The sequence below is a fragment of the Pangasianodon hypophthalmus genome, chromosome 12, assembly GCF_027358585.1.
Source record: "Pangasianodon hypophthalmus isolate fPanHyp1 chromosome 12, fPanHyp1.pri, whole genome shotgun sequence".
Taxonomy (NCBI): domain Eukaryota; kingdom Metazoa; phylum Chordata; class Actinopteri; order Siluriformes; family Pangasiidae; genus Pangasianodon; species Pangasianodon hypophthalmus.
This window is the reverse complement of record NC_069721.1, coordinates 18,731,090-18,745,390: the sequence shown is the minus strand read 5'-3', so window position 1 is coordinate 18,745,390 and position 14,301 is coordinate 18,731,090. Positions and strand designations below refer to the sequence as shown.

The window sequence follows — 14,301 nt, the reverse complement described above, 5'->3', positions numbered from 1 at the left end:
TTTTTAATATTCAGTATCCCTCATACATTCTCACAAATATAGGGTAAAAAGCATTGGCAGTAAAATATAACATCAACATCAACAAATTCTGTTGCAAATCCTGCAGTTATTGTTACAATATTCATTTAGTGGCTTTTTTTTTTCAAATTATGAAACTAGTTTTGATTCTGCGTATACATTTTGAATAAAGATGCAATTAATCAAATTTTCTAAACCTATTCCAATTCTTTGAGACGAACAAGAAAAAATTCTTATAGTCACACGTGTGTTGCAGAGAATAATGACAGGAAGTAGTGCTATAGTGATGAAATGTGAAACATAATCCTTATTATCAGTAATGATTAGAGCGAAAGTCTGAAGAGATCTAGTTAAAACAATTAGCATCATTTATATATTCCTAAAACTATTAACATACAGCTTCATTTCAAATACAACTCCTATAATTAGCCTTATTGTGTAAGTGTGATATTCACAAAAAAAATCTGCATACATGTATAAAACATGAAACACAAATATAATGTACCTTTAAAGTGATTATAGGTGCTTAATGGTCCTTATTTCAATTAGACTAAAGCTTTAAAAGTATAATACCTACTCCTTCCCATGGAAAAGATATACACCAAAGGTGCGAAAGGTACAGTTTAGTGCACATGTTCCCTGAGAGTGTATTTTTTTCTCCCCAGCAGACCCAGAGCAGCTGCTTTCAGTCATGTGTGAGGGTCGGTGGATTATGTAGAGTTTATCGCATTCATAGCTTGCTGATATTTGGCTATAGTTGGATGTGTTGAAGCTCAGCCAACACAGATGATAGCAACAGACATGTGTTACCTAATGTGCTTTATCTAACCTGGCAAGCAAAGCCAAAGAATTGATGTCAATAATAATATATCTACATAACACGTAAGATCCAATAAAGCGTTCTAGCTAACATTAGCAATTACAATCGTCACTCTTTTGTCATGTTGATTTATATAAAGCCAATATACTATATCTTTCCACTTGATATAACCTATATACATCCACAAGTGTCCTAGTGAATGGAATTGCTTTTATTTTCATATTTATTGTGTTGCTTTCATTTCTTATTTAATTAAATGACCTCATGCAAAAATCAATATTCATTATTCTATACTCAGAATAGCAGTTTCACTTTAACATGCAGTACAACATTAATATGGTTTGTGAACACACAGACTTTTTGCAGATGTTAATGAAATTTTGAAAATGTTATTTTTTTCACAGTTGTGTGTATAGTATTAAATAATTTATACCTTTTATTGGTCTGTTCTTCTTTTTTTATTTATTTCTGTTTTTTCTGTTAACATTATTGTTATTTTTTTATTATATTTGACACGTCTGATTTGATTATTATTCTTATTCTCATTATTCTCATTTTTAGAAGTGAATTTGAAACACTGTTGTTGTTTTTTTTTAAGTTTAAGTCTGGTAAATGTGTTATATAATATTATCATGTGACTCTCCTCTTCAGAAAACACTCCTGCCTGATGCTGGAAAGGTCAGAAATGAAAACTATATAGAGACACAGTAAATGTGAGGAATTGTAAACGTGAGTAGTGGGATTAATAGTAACTGTTCTGCTGCATCTAAATGTAATTCTCCATCTGCTCTAGTGGAATGCATGCATGTGTGTGTATGTGATAGGGTGTGTGTGTGTGTGTGTGTGTGTGTGTGTGTGTGTGTTGGGGGGGGGGAGGGGGGGGGGGGGTAAGGGGGTGTAGGGGTGAAGGTTTACCCATTCCCCTATTGCAGTATCATGTTGTAGTTCATATCCCACTGGTTATGACACGAGGGCGAGCTGGCGAAATCACTTAGAGACCTGTGTTATTACATGACCATTATATCAGGTCAGCTTGTAGTCATGTGTACTGTTGGTCAATGCATAATTATTTTAAAGAACCTTAATATATATGCAACCTTTAGTAATTACAATGCACGGCAATTATTTATGGATATTATTTAACACATTAATTGCATATCATGCCTCGTTTGCTTCTACACCGTTGCTCTAATTTACATCATTCCCCACCTGAAATGTTTTTTTTTTTTTTTTCAATTCCACAAATGAATTACAGCAGGGTTTTTAGAAGTGTATGGGAAGCTGAAATGGCTGGTTTTGTGTGGAAGCAGGCTGGAAAGTGCCTGCTCGATTGCCAAGTCCCTTAGCGGTAGTAAAGAGGAGGTAGTCTCATAAAGGTGAGAGTTCCTCTTACGCCATACGTGTGCTCTTATAAGAGGAAAGAGCTGCCTTCTCCTCAATAAAGACTTCAGCAGGACAACGGCAATGATGCATTCAATAATGTGCAATGTGCATGCATTTTTGCTTATTTATTATTTTAATGATTGATCTACAAAATAATCTATTTTACATTTGGATTTACTTTATTGTGCACTATGAGCCATGTACTCTCTACAAATTACGTTGATTCTGTGGATTAGAAAACTTATCTTGAAACATGACTTTTATATTTTATATTGTCATGAATTTTATTTTACACTCACACCATGTATCTGAAAGAATCGTGTGATATTTATCTTACAGAATGTATCTGACATGATTGTGTGATTCATTCCTGGAACACTCCATGAGCAGTGGTCTTCTCGCTACGAAACTAGCAGTCTGAGGCGGCTCACCTTCCACTTGAGTATTTGAACAATACAAAACTAATTCTGATGTGTGAATCCTACATTATTAACACAGAGAAAGCGGATGAGAGTTTGCTGTGAAAAAAAAAAGCCAAGCAAAAGCTAAAAATAATCACTGGCAGCTTTGCACAGCGGTGCAGCGAGTGGCTAGGGACCTCCAAGGTGGCAAAGCAGTGAAGAAGGAGCATAAAAAACCTGGCAGAATGTTTAAATTAAACAGTGAAATTCAACATCTGCGTTCCAAAGCCTTTACCCTCAATTTCGCATCTCAGGCGTGTGTGAATGTGTGCGCTCGCGTGTTTGTGTGAGTGCACGCCGACTTGTGAGCGCATGTGATTGAGAGATTTTAGGCACTCATTCGCACTAATCTCCATTTACTCTGATTTCACCAGCTCAGTGATGAACTATGGCACGACTGTGCCGCCGAACACATCACCCGCATGGAGCGTTGTCCCACTTTCAGACTTGGAGGGAGGCAGTGTGTCAGAAAAAAAGCATATGGACTGCATATTCATTAGTGCACTGCTGATAAATAGATTAATTGGCTAGATTAGGCAGCCAAAGCTTTGATCACAGGGACCGAGCCAAGAGTGTGTTTGTTGTTTAGTGTAATTTTGTTCATTGAGAGGGAATGCAGTGCTGAAAACCTTGCTGCACAGGCGTTTATGGGATTTATTTTCCAGTTAGTGTTAAGAGGAGACCGCAAACATGTAAACAACAGAACAGCAAGGAAATCTAATGAGTGTGTGGGTGGGTACACATGTACAAGAAAAAGAAACACAAGAAGGCTAATTAGTGCTCTGAACAATTCAATCATATATGATTGCAGCTTTAGTGTGTTTCATCATGTCTGAGTGGCATAAAACCTCCAATCAGGACATAAGTTACACTTATGTTCATCTGGGAATGGGAATGACAACAAAATATCCACTAAAATTAGCAAATTACTAAAAAAAACACTCAAATCAGGAATCACTGATTTACTGATTTTATTAATTTAGAGTTACGCTGCACTTAGACTACAGAATGACAACAAAACACGCACAAAAATGTACAAATCTACACATTTGTTATGTTATTATTTCTTCAGCGATCTCCCCGGCTCATCTCTTGACAGCGGCTTATTAACATCTTTTGTTGTTTAGAAATATTTAAAACAAGACTTACTACATTTTGTTGATTGATTTGATTGATTTCATTCATTGAGCCAATGAATCTATAGTTTGAAATCCATACACGGTATATATTTTTTTAATCTCAAAAAATATCCTGATGTCTCTGAATCAGCTTTGAAACCGGCATGCATTGTTAATATTGTTCAGTGATTACTGAAATAATGTATTATGTCATGTAATAAAAATCAGCATTGTGTTGTATAATATAACCTTGAAGAAAAAAACTGCAGTGTAGAAATATTAAAAGACCTAAGCTTACTTAAAATGCTCAAAAATGTTAGATGTTTCAAACTGTTTAAAATATGTATATATATGGCATTTTTTGTCTTTTTATTACTTTTTTTTACATTTTGAATAACTATAAAAGCTCCACGGTGATGCTCATGACCTGTGGATGCAGCCGGTGAGTTCCTATGCATTCTGAGCTGAATGAAGTTGATAAAGTTGGAAAATGAATCGGCAGGTCTGAGCTGTGAAGTTTTCCGTGCATCAGAAGAGCCTGTGTTTATTCTCTTTGCTCTTTCTTTCTCCCAGTGGAGTCGCTGTGGCTTCACCCCTGTTAACTCGGATTTGATTTAACCTTTAAAGCAAAGGTGCGCGCCTCCTCCTTGGTAAACACCTCCAAACACATTTGCACTGGAATGATTCTCAGATACAAACATGACGTGAGGCTTTGAGAACGCCACTGGCATTATTAATTCATAATATGCTTACAGCTCTTTATCAGGAGTGTGAGAGAAGATGAAAGACCTCGTTCAGCGACGGCCGTCCTCCTGCATTGGCTCTTTTCAAACCTTCTGACGCACAACCTGGTGTTCGACAGCTCAGGATGGGCCTTTGTATGTGTATGCATGTGCGTGTGTGTGTATGCCTTAACACTTTCAACAGCTCATCCATTAGAGCAGGCCCACTGCTGACTGACAGCAGCGTTCTGCACCCTTTCAAGGCTCCATGTACATTGCGTAAGTCTGTGGGGGATTGCTTTGAGCGCCGAGAGAGCTCTGAGCACTGTCAAGGCTCACTGAGAGCCACAGAGGTGATCCAGCTAAGTAAATAACCTAAAAACACACGAGCATCAGTCCTGTCATTGTTTTCCAGCAAGGAAAAAAAAATCCCAGGAGAAAGAGAGGTACTGAAAGATGAGCTGTTAGAAAATAAATTGCATTTTTTTACATGATGTCTGTTTAATTTTAAATGAATAAGTTCTGAATAGATCTTTAGGTTACAGCAGGATATGGCATGTTTGCACTAAGGAGAGCAGAAATGCAAATAGAGTGTAAACAGTGAAATCAAAAGTGCTGAGGAAACACCAAGGAAGTCAGATCTGGCATAAATAAAAACTGGAAGCGTTAATTCTACACTGGGGATTTTAGTATGCAGGGCTAATTGGATCAAAATAGCCATTATGTCTATGCCAAATATAAGCTACATATTTCAGGTTTCAGAAATTCTGCTTAAGGCCTGCTAAAACAAACACTGATTATTTTACAGCCATCATATCAGTCACTAATGATACATTTCAGGTATTTCCTTTTTTTTCTAAATCCTATTAGCAATGCACATTTCTATTAGACATGAAACATCCAGAGCATAAAACTAACAGCATGTCTGTCTTTAGAAAGTTTTCCTGTTTTTTTTTTTTTTTTTTTTGAATGATTTGGAAATTCTCTTGATTTTTCTTCCATCATGATTGAGTTGTTTCATTTTTTGATTGAGATAGGTTTTTGTTTTTTAATAAGTCAATTCATGCAATTTGCTTTTCACATATTTTACACTTACATCACTCTTTCTTTTTTAAAGAAAAAAACATAGAAAGTATACTTGAAGCTTGAAATGCATAACAATCTATTCCTTACTAAATAAATGCTTGATTCCTGCAAAGTATGATCTCTAGACCATCATTTTAATCATGAATTTGCATGCAGGTGCATTTACTTATTATCAAGACACCCACATACTAAACATTTCTGATTGAAAACATGATTATACCACATTTTTTTTAAACAAAGGCATCTTTCGAATGAGGTCAAAGGCTTTTGAAGACTCAAGTGCACATGTATGTGATGTTCAGCCGACATAATACACAGACGTCTATACAATCCTTCATCCTGCAAGAAGTTACATTAGCCACTTATTTTATTATAGAATTAGAGAGAATTAAAGAATAAGGGTGAAGAGTTCAATTTCATCACTCCAGCTACTCTCTGTGTTAGAGATGACAATCAATGTCTTTATCTGAAATCCATCGATGACACTCTTTTCTATGGATTACACAAGCTCCTGGCACAATCAGTTATCTGCTATGTATCTTTAAGTGAGCGCTGAGGCGGTGTCTGAAAAGCAGAGCAAATTTGACTCATTAAAGGAGCATAAAATTGTGTCTTTGTGCGTGACCTTTTGTTCAGCATCTTTGGAGAATTCTGTTACTAAAAGAGGTGAGTTTTTTGTGCACAGAGAGGGAAGGCTCCACGGGTATTGGGTTCCTATAGGGAACAATGCCGATAGGTTCACCTTGCAGTGCATGGGTGTAACTTAGCCTGGAATATTGTGGATCAAAGACTAATAAACAAAGTAGGTGGAAATGTTGTAAGAGTATATGTGATCCGGCAAAGGATACAGACATGAAAAGAGCAGGCTGACTTTAGGAGGACGAAAGCATTAAGCAAAACTGAATTTTTTTAGTCATGCCGTTGTGTTTCCTTCACTCTCTTTTATGAGACACACAATTTTTGTTTGCTCACTGTAAATTTTGAGACATGCTGAAACCCAAACTGAGAAGTAGTCCTGTAACGTATATATATATGTAGGCCTGCTGCATGTTGTAGGACAACACCCTTTATGGTCGCGTCTTCATCTCCGTGTTGATGACTGGAAAAATATGAGAGCAGAAATGTTCCCTTTGTGCATGTACAGCGTGCTGTGTGACCTGCTGATCTCGACAATAAAGCCGTAATGGCCGTGCACCTCCCTGAGGAACACACCAGCAACCTGGCCCTCTTATGGAAGCTGCAGAAACAGGTCACTGCGAGCATGCAACAGAGAAAAAATTATGTCTTTATGAGGCCAAAAAGCTGACATCAAAGTAAACAGATGTACACCTGTCATAAAACCTCGGAGGGGATTGACATAGAGCCCCTCATTCATATCCAACATGTCAAATGGCAATTGCCGAGCTTGACCAGCTCCAGCTCCAGCTCTGCCTCCAACCCCTGCGCAACATCTCATCACACTTGATCTCCAAATATGAGTTTTCCAAAGATGAGCTCCCCCCCACACTCACACTCGCCAGCTACTTTATTAGTGGCTAAGCTCTTTACACTTGTAGCATATTGCAGCAGGTTAGGGTCCTAAGCCTTATTGTCTCACATTATTGAAAATCTAGGCTGGGAGAGCCGGCCCCTGGAGGTCAAGCTTTGTCTGAGTGCACTCGCTCTCTCATTTCTCAGGCAACAAGAGGCAACACTGGGGGAGGACGGACAAGATTGAGCTGGTAATACACTTAAATCCATCTTGGTTGACTTACCACAAACTTCCAGCTATCCCCGCGGCTTCTCGTGAGCCGAAATAATTCCTTTATAACTTACAAGTGCAGAAACTATGACTTATGAATTCATTGCAACACAGGCAGCATTATAAGTCTGTGGAATGGGAGGGCTATTTTATGAGGGAGTCATAAAACGTAGACCGGCACTAGACCGAGCTGGCTAAATTGGATGAAAGACGCTTATGTCAAATTGAGAAGCACATCTCCTCCGAGAATACGGATAAAAAGCTTTGCCTTTCATCAGTGCCACAATAAAGTCAAATGTATATTTTCTTTTTCCTGTTTGAAGACTAAATCATAGTTTATGAGATGTAAATTCAATTTATCAGAACAAATCACAGAGAAGCCAAACTCTAGGCAGGTTGGCTTGTGAGGAATTCATTTGAACATGCCTGATATCTTTTGTTATCATAATTTGTGATTATGCATTTCAGCTTGCTATAAGGCCTGAGCAATGTAGTGATTAATTAAATGGGGATGGCAGTGTGTAGGTAGGTGGCTGTTCTGAGGGTCATGGCACCACCTGGTGTTCATTGTGGAAAGCACATGTTCAGAAAACAAAAAAAAGGTTCTTCAGTTGTCCTCTTAAGGAACCTTAATGGTGCTACATAACACCTTACAAGTTATAACTATCACTGAGGGACCTTTTTGAGTGTATAACTGTTGCTGTGCATGGAATTCTGACACCAAAACTAACATACACTGTATAAACAGCAAACAACCTGTGAATCAAATTAGACTTTATGTAAAGTGTTACATAATTACTAAGTTGGTACAAAAAATAATAATAATAATAAAAAGAAAAAGAAAGAAAGAAATCCGTGATTTTCCCCCTCATGTTCACAAGAAATTATTCAGGCAACAGCATTTGAAACAGGGAAATGTTAAATGTTAAAAATATTTTTTTTTAAAAAATGAAAGAAAGAAAAACAGCCTTTATAATTACATAATGGATTTCAGTGCAATTTTTAACTGCTTGCCTGATTTTACAAGGAAAAATCTCTAGATACAAACAGTACAATCTTATACATTGTACAACCAATATAATGGAAGTTTTAAAACCAAGACAATGTAAATGAGTATTATCTTTTTAAATAAAACATTCCCTTTGAAACATTTGATTCTACAAAATCATCTAAAAATTTCATTGCATTGTGTTGTACAATACTTTTGAAAAAGCAAGACATAGTAATAATCTGGAACGCATTCAGTCTACACTAAATACACAAATGAATAGAAATACAGCTTTCTACAAATCATCAGTGAATGCCCTGCAAACTACACTGTAGTAGTATCTAAACTAGCATTCATATTGAATGTGATAACCTGAAATTACTAGTAATTACCTGTGGCCAGCCCTTCTATTAGATCAGCAGTCATTTAAGTGCTGATATTTAAAAAAAAAAAAAAAAAAAAAAAAAAAAAAGCAGAAAAGAAAAAAAAACCCACAGGCTACATTAGAACTGAGAACTTGAGTACTTGTGGTTATAAATAAGGCACAAAATGTGTTGTGATATGAACTGGCCAAAGTGCAGGCTGTTCCTCCACTCCCAGCGATCCATGCAGTCTGCTTCCTTATTCATCCTCTCCAGGACCTGTCTGACCTTGTGATCAATACCTCTGCATGATATGATTTATATGGCCCTGAGAGAGACACACAGAGCAAACATTGATGTGACACAGGTCACCGTTGTGCATGTTATGTTCATTAACCCTTTGCGATTGATATTCATATATGCTGACTTCGGCTAAGACGGATCAAAGGAGCGCAGCGGCGAGATCAGACGCTAGGCGCTCCGGCCTGCAGGTAAAGTGCTTCAAATGTGCATTTCTTTATTGTCATGAACTTGCATTGATTTTCTAAAAGTGAGAAATTCCCAAAGTCATCGGATTCCAGACATTTATGCTGCTGGCAATTTCAAAATAAAAGTTTGCAATAGTTCCACTTACATTCAGCCTAATAATCCGCTAATAATTCAACGAGTAAACATCTGATCAAATGAGGTGGATAATCCTTTTAATAATTTGTGAAATGGTACAATAATATTAATGTAAGTCTTGACTTTTAATATCAGAATCTGCATGTGGTATCCGGTAGCTTGGCATCTGACATTCAGCAAGGATGTAGAACTTGCACATAATCTACATTACATGGCCAAAAGTATGTGGACACATGACCATCGCATTATATGTGCTTGTTGAACATCCCATTTCAGATTTAGTCCCCTTTGCTGTTATAATAACCCCCACTCTTCTGGGAAGGCTTTCCACTAGATTTTCTTGAATCATGGCTGTGGGGATTTGCTCATTCAGCCACAGGAGCATTAGTGAGGTTAGGCACTGATGTAGACTGAGGAGGTCGGGGGTGTAGTCAATGTTACTGGTCATCCCAAAGGTGTTCAGTGGGGTTGAGGTCAGGGCTTTGTGCAGGACACTTGAGTTCTTCCACTCCAACTTTGGCAAACCTTGTCTTCATGGACCTCGCTTTGTGCACAGAGGCATTATCATGCTGGAACAGGTTTGGGCCTCTTAGTTCCAGTGAAGGGAAAGTGTAATGCTAGAGCATACACAAAGACATCCTATACAATTATGTACTTATGACATTGTGGCAACAGTTTGGGGAAGAACCACATATGGGTGTGATGGTCACGTGTCCACAAACCTTGGCCATACAGTATAGTGTATATATTTCTTGTGCATTTTTTCAATGGCTTTTAATATTTGTAAAATTAGAAGATACGTGAAAGCGTTATATCATCTTTAATGTGTGCATTTAATGTTATTTTCATGCAACAACCAAAGCGTTCTTGCTCTTGAATGTGCAAATATGAAACACTGAGCAATTTGCTGCAGTCACAAACTGTTCTTCTCACTTTCTGTTCAATAATCAAACTGGGAAGTGGTTAGACCTGTGATGGAAATCAGTTAAAACGTCTTAAAAATACAAGCATGATTAAAAACTTAACACACTGGACGCACACATTCCTTGTTGTTATGGTAACACTGACATTAAAGCCTGTTCTCTGTATTTGCATACATTTGTACTGCATTACATGCAATGTACATATAAACAGAGACAGTCTACAGAGTGTCCAGTTTAGGATCCATATAAGCAGTTTAATCAGCATGAGATCATACAGATCTTACATAAACATAACCACTCTTTGTGTGTTTGTGTATGTATTAATACTTGTTAGTTACCAGCAGACTCTACCACCATAATGCTAGTGTTACACAAGGATTACAGCCTCACCTTGTCCTTGTCAAAGAGATAAAAAAGATAAAAACTAAACAAAAGTGCTAAAGCTCACCGGTTCTCCTGCCATGCACCTGGGACAGGATTGCTGAGCTGTGCCATGAACCTGCAGAAAAGTTCACACATACACAACTGAAAGTTAGTTTCACAGTGACAATACCTGTAAATACACTGACCCTAACATAGACTTTGTCCTGTGTTGTTTATCAGTTAAAGGGGCAGTTTGTCTTTTGTTCTGATCCCTACTGAGCGTTGAATGAGGGTCACCTTGGAGCCAGTACGTTGCTATGGATGCCACTAGATTTCAAAAAAATACTTCTCCATGCTTGGCATTCAAGTGTGGCACTTCTTGGCATTCCAGGGTGGTTTCCTAGGTTTGGTTTTACAGCCCCTCGGCAGAAGACCAACCTTCCACTGTTTTCATCCAGACTTGGAAGCAGCAACAGCGGAGTATTTCGTTTGTAAAGTTTAAGAGTGTTACCAGATCTACACCAACCATATCATTCTAAATATACTTCAGCAAAACTGCCATTTAAAATATTTCCATGACAGGGTCTAGCTAGCTTTTTTTTTTTTTAATATAATGTTTTCTGGACCAGAAATGAGCTCCGTCTCCAAACAGAACAGAATTACTAAGGTTGATGATGCATACAAGTTTAAAGTCAGTTGGAGGGTAAGGTCTGGCTTGTCGCTGCAATTGCAGTTCACATTATAGACAGAAGAGGGGGGAATACATGCTGGATGGAATACGGGTCTATCACAGGGCACACTCACTCATTCACACCTAGGGGCAATTTGGCATAGACAGTCCACCTACTGGCATGTTTTAGGGATGTGGAAGGAAACCAGAGAACCTTGCCTTGTAATATATATAAGTTACTTGTAGGTGCTCACTTTCATCCTACAGGGTTCAAGATGTGAGTACTGTAAAGGCCAACATTACAATAAATGATTAACAAAAAAATATGTTAAGCAGTAGAGCTGGACGATATAATATTGACATCGTGATAACTGATGTCACAAAACCTTTTTTGAATTTTTTTTTATTATTATATAAATTAGCAATTATATACTCATGAAGCTCTTGATTTAATCTTAATGTTTTCTACTGTTTTGGATCTTTCAAATAAAAAATGTTAATTTTTTTATAGATTATTTTTCCTCCTGCTTTTCAATGTTCATTTATTTTTGTAGACATACTATATAAGTATCACTGAGCTTCTTAAAGGTGTATTTTTTTTTTTTTTATTAGCAATCCTATATTTTATATCACAGAAATGTCTTCAAATATCGTGATATGATATTTCTGACATATTGCGCACCCCTAATAAGCAGTCCTGTACAGTACAGTTTAGCCTTAGAGGTATCATTGTTTTACACCGGCCTTGCTTTCTTAATGATCATTAAAAACATGAAGCAAATAAGAATGACAATGATTAAATATTTTACCAAGTCCACTCACGTTACTGAACCACTTTAGCTCTTGAGACACTGCACATCTCTATTGTAAGTCATTTTTATGACTGTTCTCTCAGTACTTTGTACTAGTGACTCAGAGTTTCCCACGTGCTTTCTAAACACTGTAAAACAGCCAGTAAAGCAACAAGCCAAGGTCGACATTCTTACCATTGTGGTGACGTGGTGATCTGCACCGGCGCTGTTTTGATGGCCAGCTTGTGGCGTGTCCCATGAGTCCATTGTGCTGTCCATCACAACATCACATCTGACCTCGATGCATCTTCCCAATCCAGTGCATGCTCTTTTCTTAGAGAGGGAAGACAATGAAACACACGGAAAATGCATGTGGTTCAGTAATAAACAACAAATTAACATCAACAAGTGAAAGGCATTCTGTAGGCCTACAGCAGTGTAACACTCTCTCAGTTATAATTTATGTCTGCTAATAATAGTACTCAATAGTAGGTCAGAGTCAAGGGCAGTGCAGTGGAGTACAAAATATATGACTGGCTAGATACAATCCCTGCGTCTCAGTTCTCCTGCTTATACTATTCTCTAAAACTATGTACTCTTTTTGTGAAGAAAAAGTACATACTTTTGAGTGTGTAGCAAAAGAGTATGCAAGTACTGGGACATAGTAATACGTCATGTAACGGAAGAGAACGTTGTTGCCCGGAAGAGAACACTGTCACCCTAAACAAACTCCTCGTTGCATTTCAGCATTTTTCTTTATATAATTTGTACTATACAAGTTAATTTACCATTCCCTTGATTTATTTTTCCACATTTCATTTACAACTGTCTAAAATGCATCCTTGAATTCGGCGAAGCAAACCATCGCAAAATCCCTCCCTTGCCGCAAGGAGTTGTGGGTAATATTAGCTGAAAAAGTGTCCACGGTTCCACACTTACAAATAGTAGACCATCCGGGTACCTTTGGGATACTCTTTTCAGTATACTATGATTTGGGACACACTAATTCTAATCTCGGATACTATTTAGGACGGACGGTAGGCGAATTGAGACGCAGCAAATGTCTCTACACTCTTAGAAAAACAAAAGGGTTGTTCAGGAGGAGGGTCAGTGGAAAAAGGAAAAGAAATTAAAAGAATGAAAAGAAAGAAAAGCCTCTGTTGTAGGGATCTTAAAGAAAGATTTAAAGGGTCCTGAAGTCGGGACAAACCAAGGACCTGTTTGGGGTGCTAGGAAGAAGCTTTTTTTAAAGAGACAAATAGTGCACTACATAGAATATAAATGTACATATCATTACTTTATGGTTTTCAAAGTGGGGTCTGTGAAGCACCACAGTAATATATATATATATATGTATATATATATATATATATATATATATATATATATATATATTTTTTTTTTCCCTCCTAAATTTATTACAGTGGTAGAGGCCAACAATGTCAAAAACTTACATTAGCCTGTTTACCTGGTCACTACTTGAATTGCATGGGTTTAATCCAAACATTAATAAAGAAAGAAAGTTCAGAGATTTAAAGAAAAAAAAAGCTTTATAGCTCAAAGTATTAAGCAATAAAAACAGTTTAAGGACAAAGGAGTCTCTGGCTGAGAAACCCTGCCCTAGGTAGTGCACTTGACTAGGGAGTTGGGAGCAATTTGGGATTCAGCCTTAGATATTAACTATGATCTGTCTTTGAGTTAAATGAGACAGGTAGAGATACTTCACTATCAGGTTGAGTAATTAGTGGAGATATGAAACAGGACATATTTACCGACTGGCAGTCCCACTGGCTGTGCTCTTCCTCCCTCTGTCTCTTACTGTGCACTAGTGAACTTACACAATCCATGGACATGATGAAGGGTTTCTCACACTCTCTCTCTCTCTCTCTTCAACAAGGTCAGACTTCCTTTATGTATTAGACACCAGGGCTGGAGGCTGAACTGAACAGTCCAATCCAATCCAAGCCAAGCCAAGCCAAGCCAACCCAACCAGTGAGAACTAATCACACTCCACACTGCCTTTCAGAAACACTAACAAGCATGCACTGCAGCCCAAATCGCAGAATCAATTTTCTCCCAAATTACACCCCCTGGAGCTCTCAGAACAACCGGAAATGCACCGTTGTTGTAGCTCCAAAGCACCGAGAGCAGTCAATACGCCGCATCGACGCGGTACACCATTCTGAACTTCTTCCTTGTGTTCAATTTTCGGCTGTTGTTCCCACCTTCCA

The 14,301-nt window shown here is 37.7% G+C and overlaps 1 protein-coding gene across 1 annotated transcript; it reads right to left on the bottom strand.

Moving 5' to 3' along the window:
- Positions 1–8,102: 8,102 nt before the first annotated feature.
- On the bottom strand, positions 8,103–14,294 carry si:ch211-221j21.3 (uncharacterized). Its single transcript, XM_034309112.2, has 4 exons — positions 13,843–14,294; positions 12,266–12,403; positions 10,695–10,745; positions 8,103–9,027 (listed from the first exon to the last, which is right to left on the bottom strand). The coding sequence occupies exons 1-4, from the start codon at positions 13,921–13,923 to the stop codon at positions 8,995–8,997; spliced, it is 303 nt and encodes a 100-aa protein (XP_034165003.2). The 5' UTR covers positions 13,924–14,294; the 3' UTR covers positions 8,103–8,994.
- Positions 14,295–14,301: the final 7 nt, after the last annotated feature.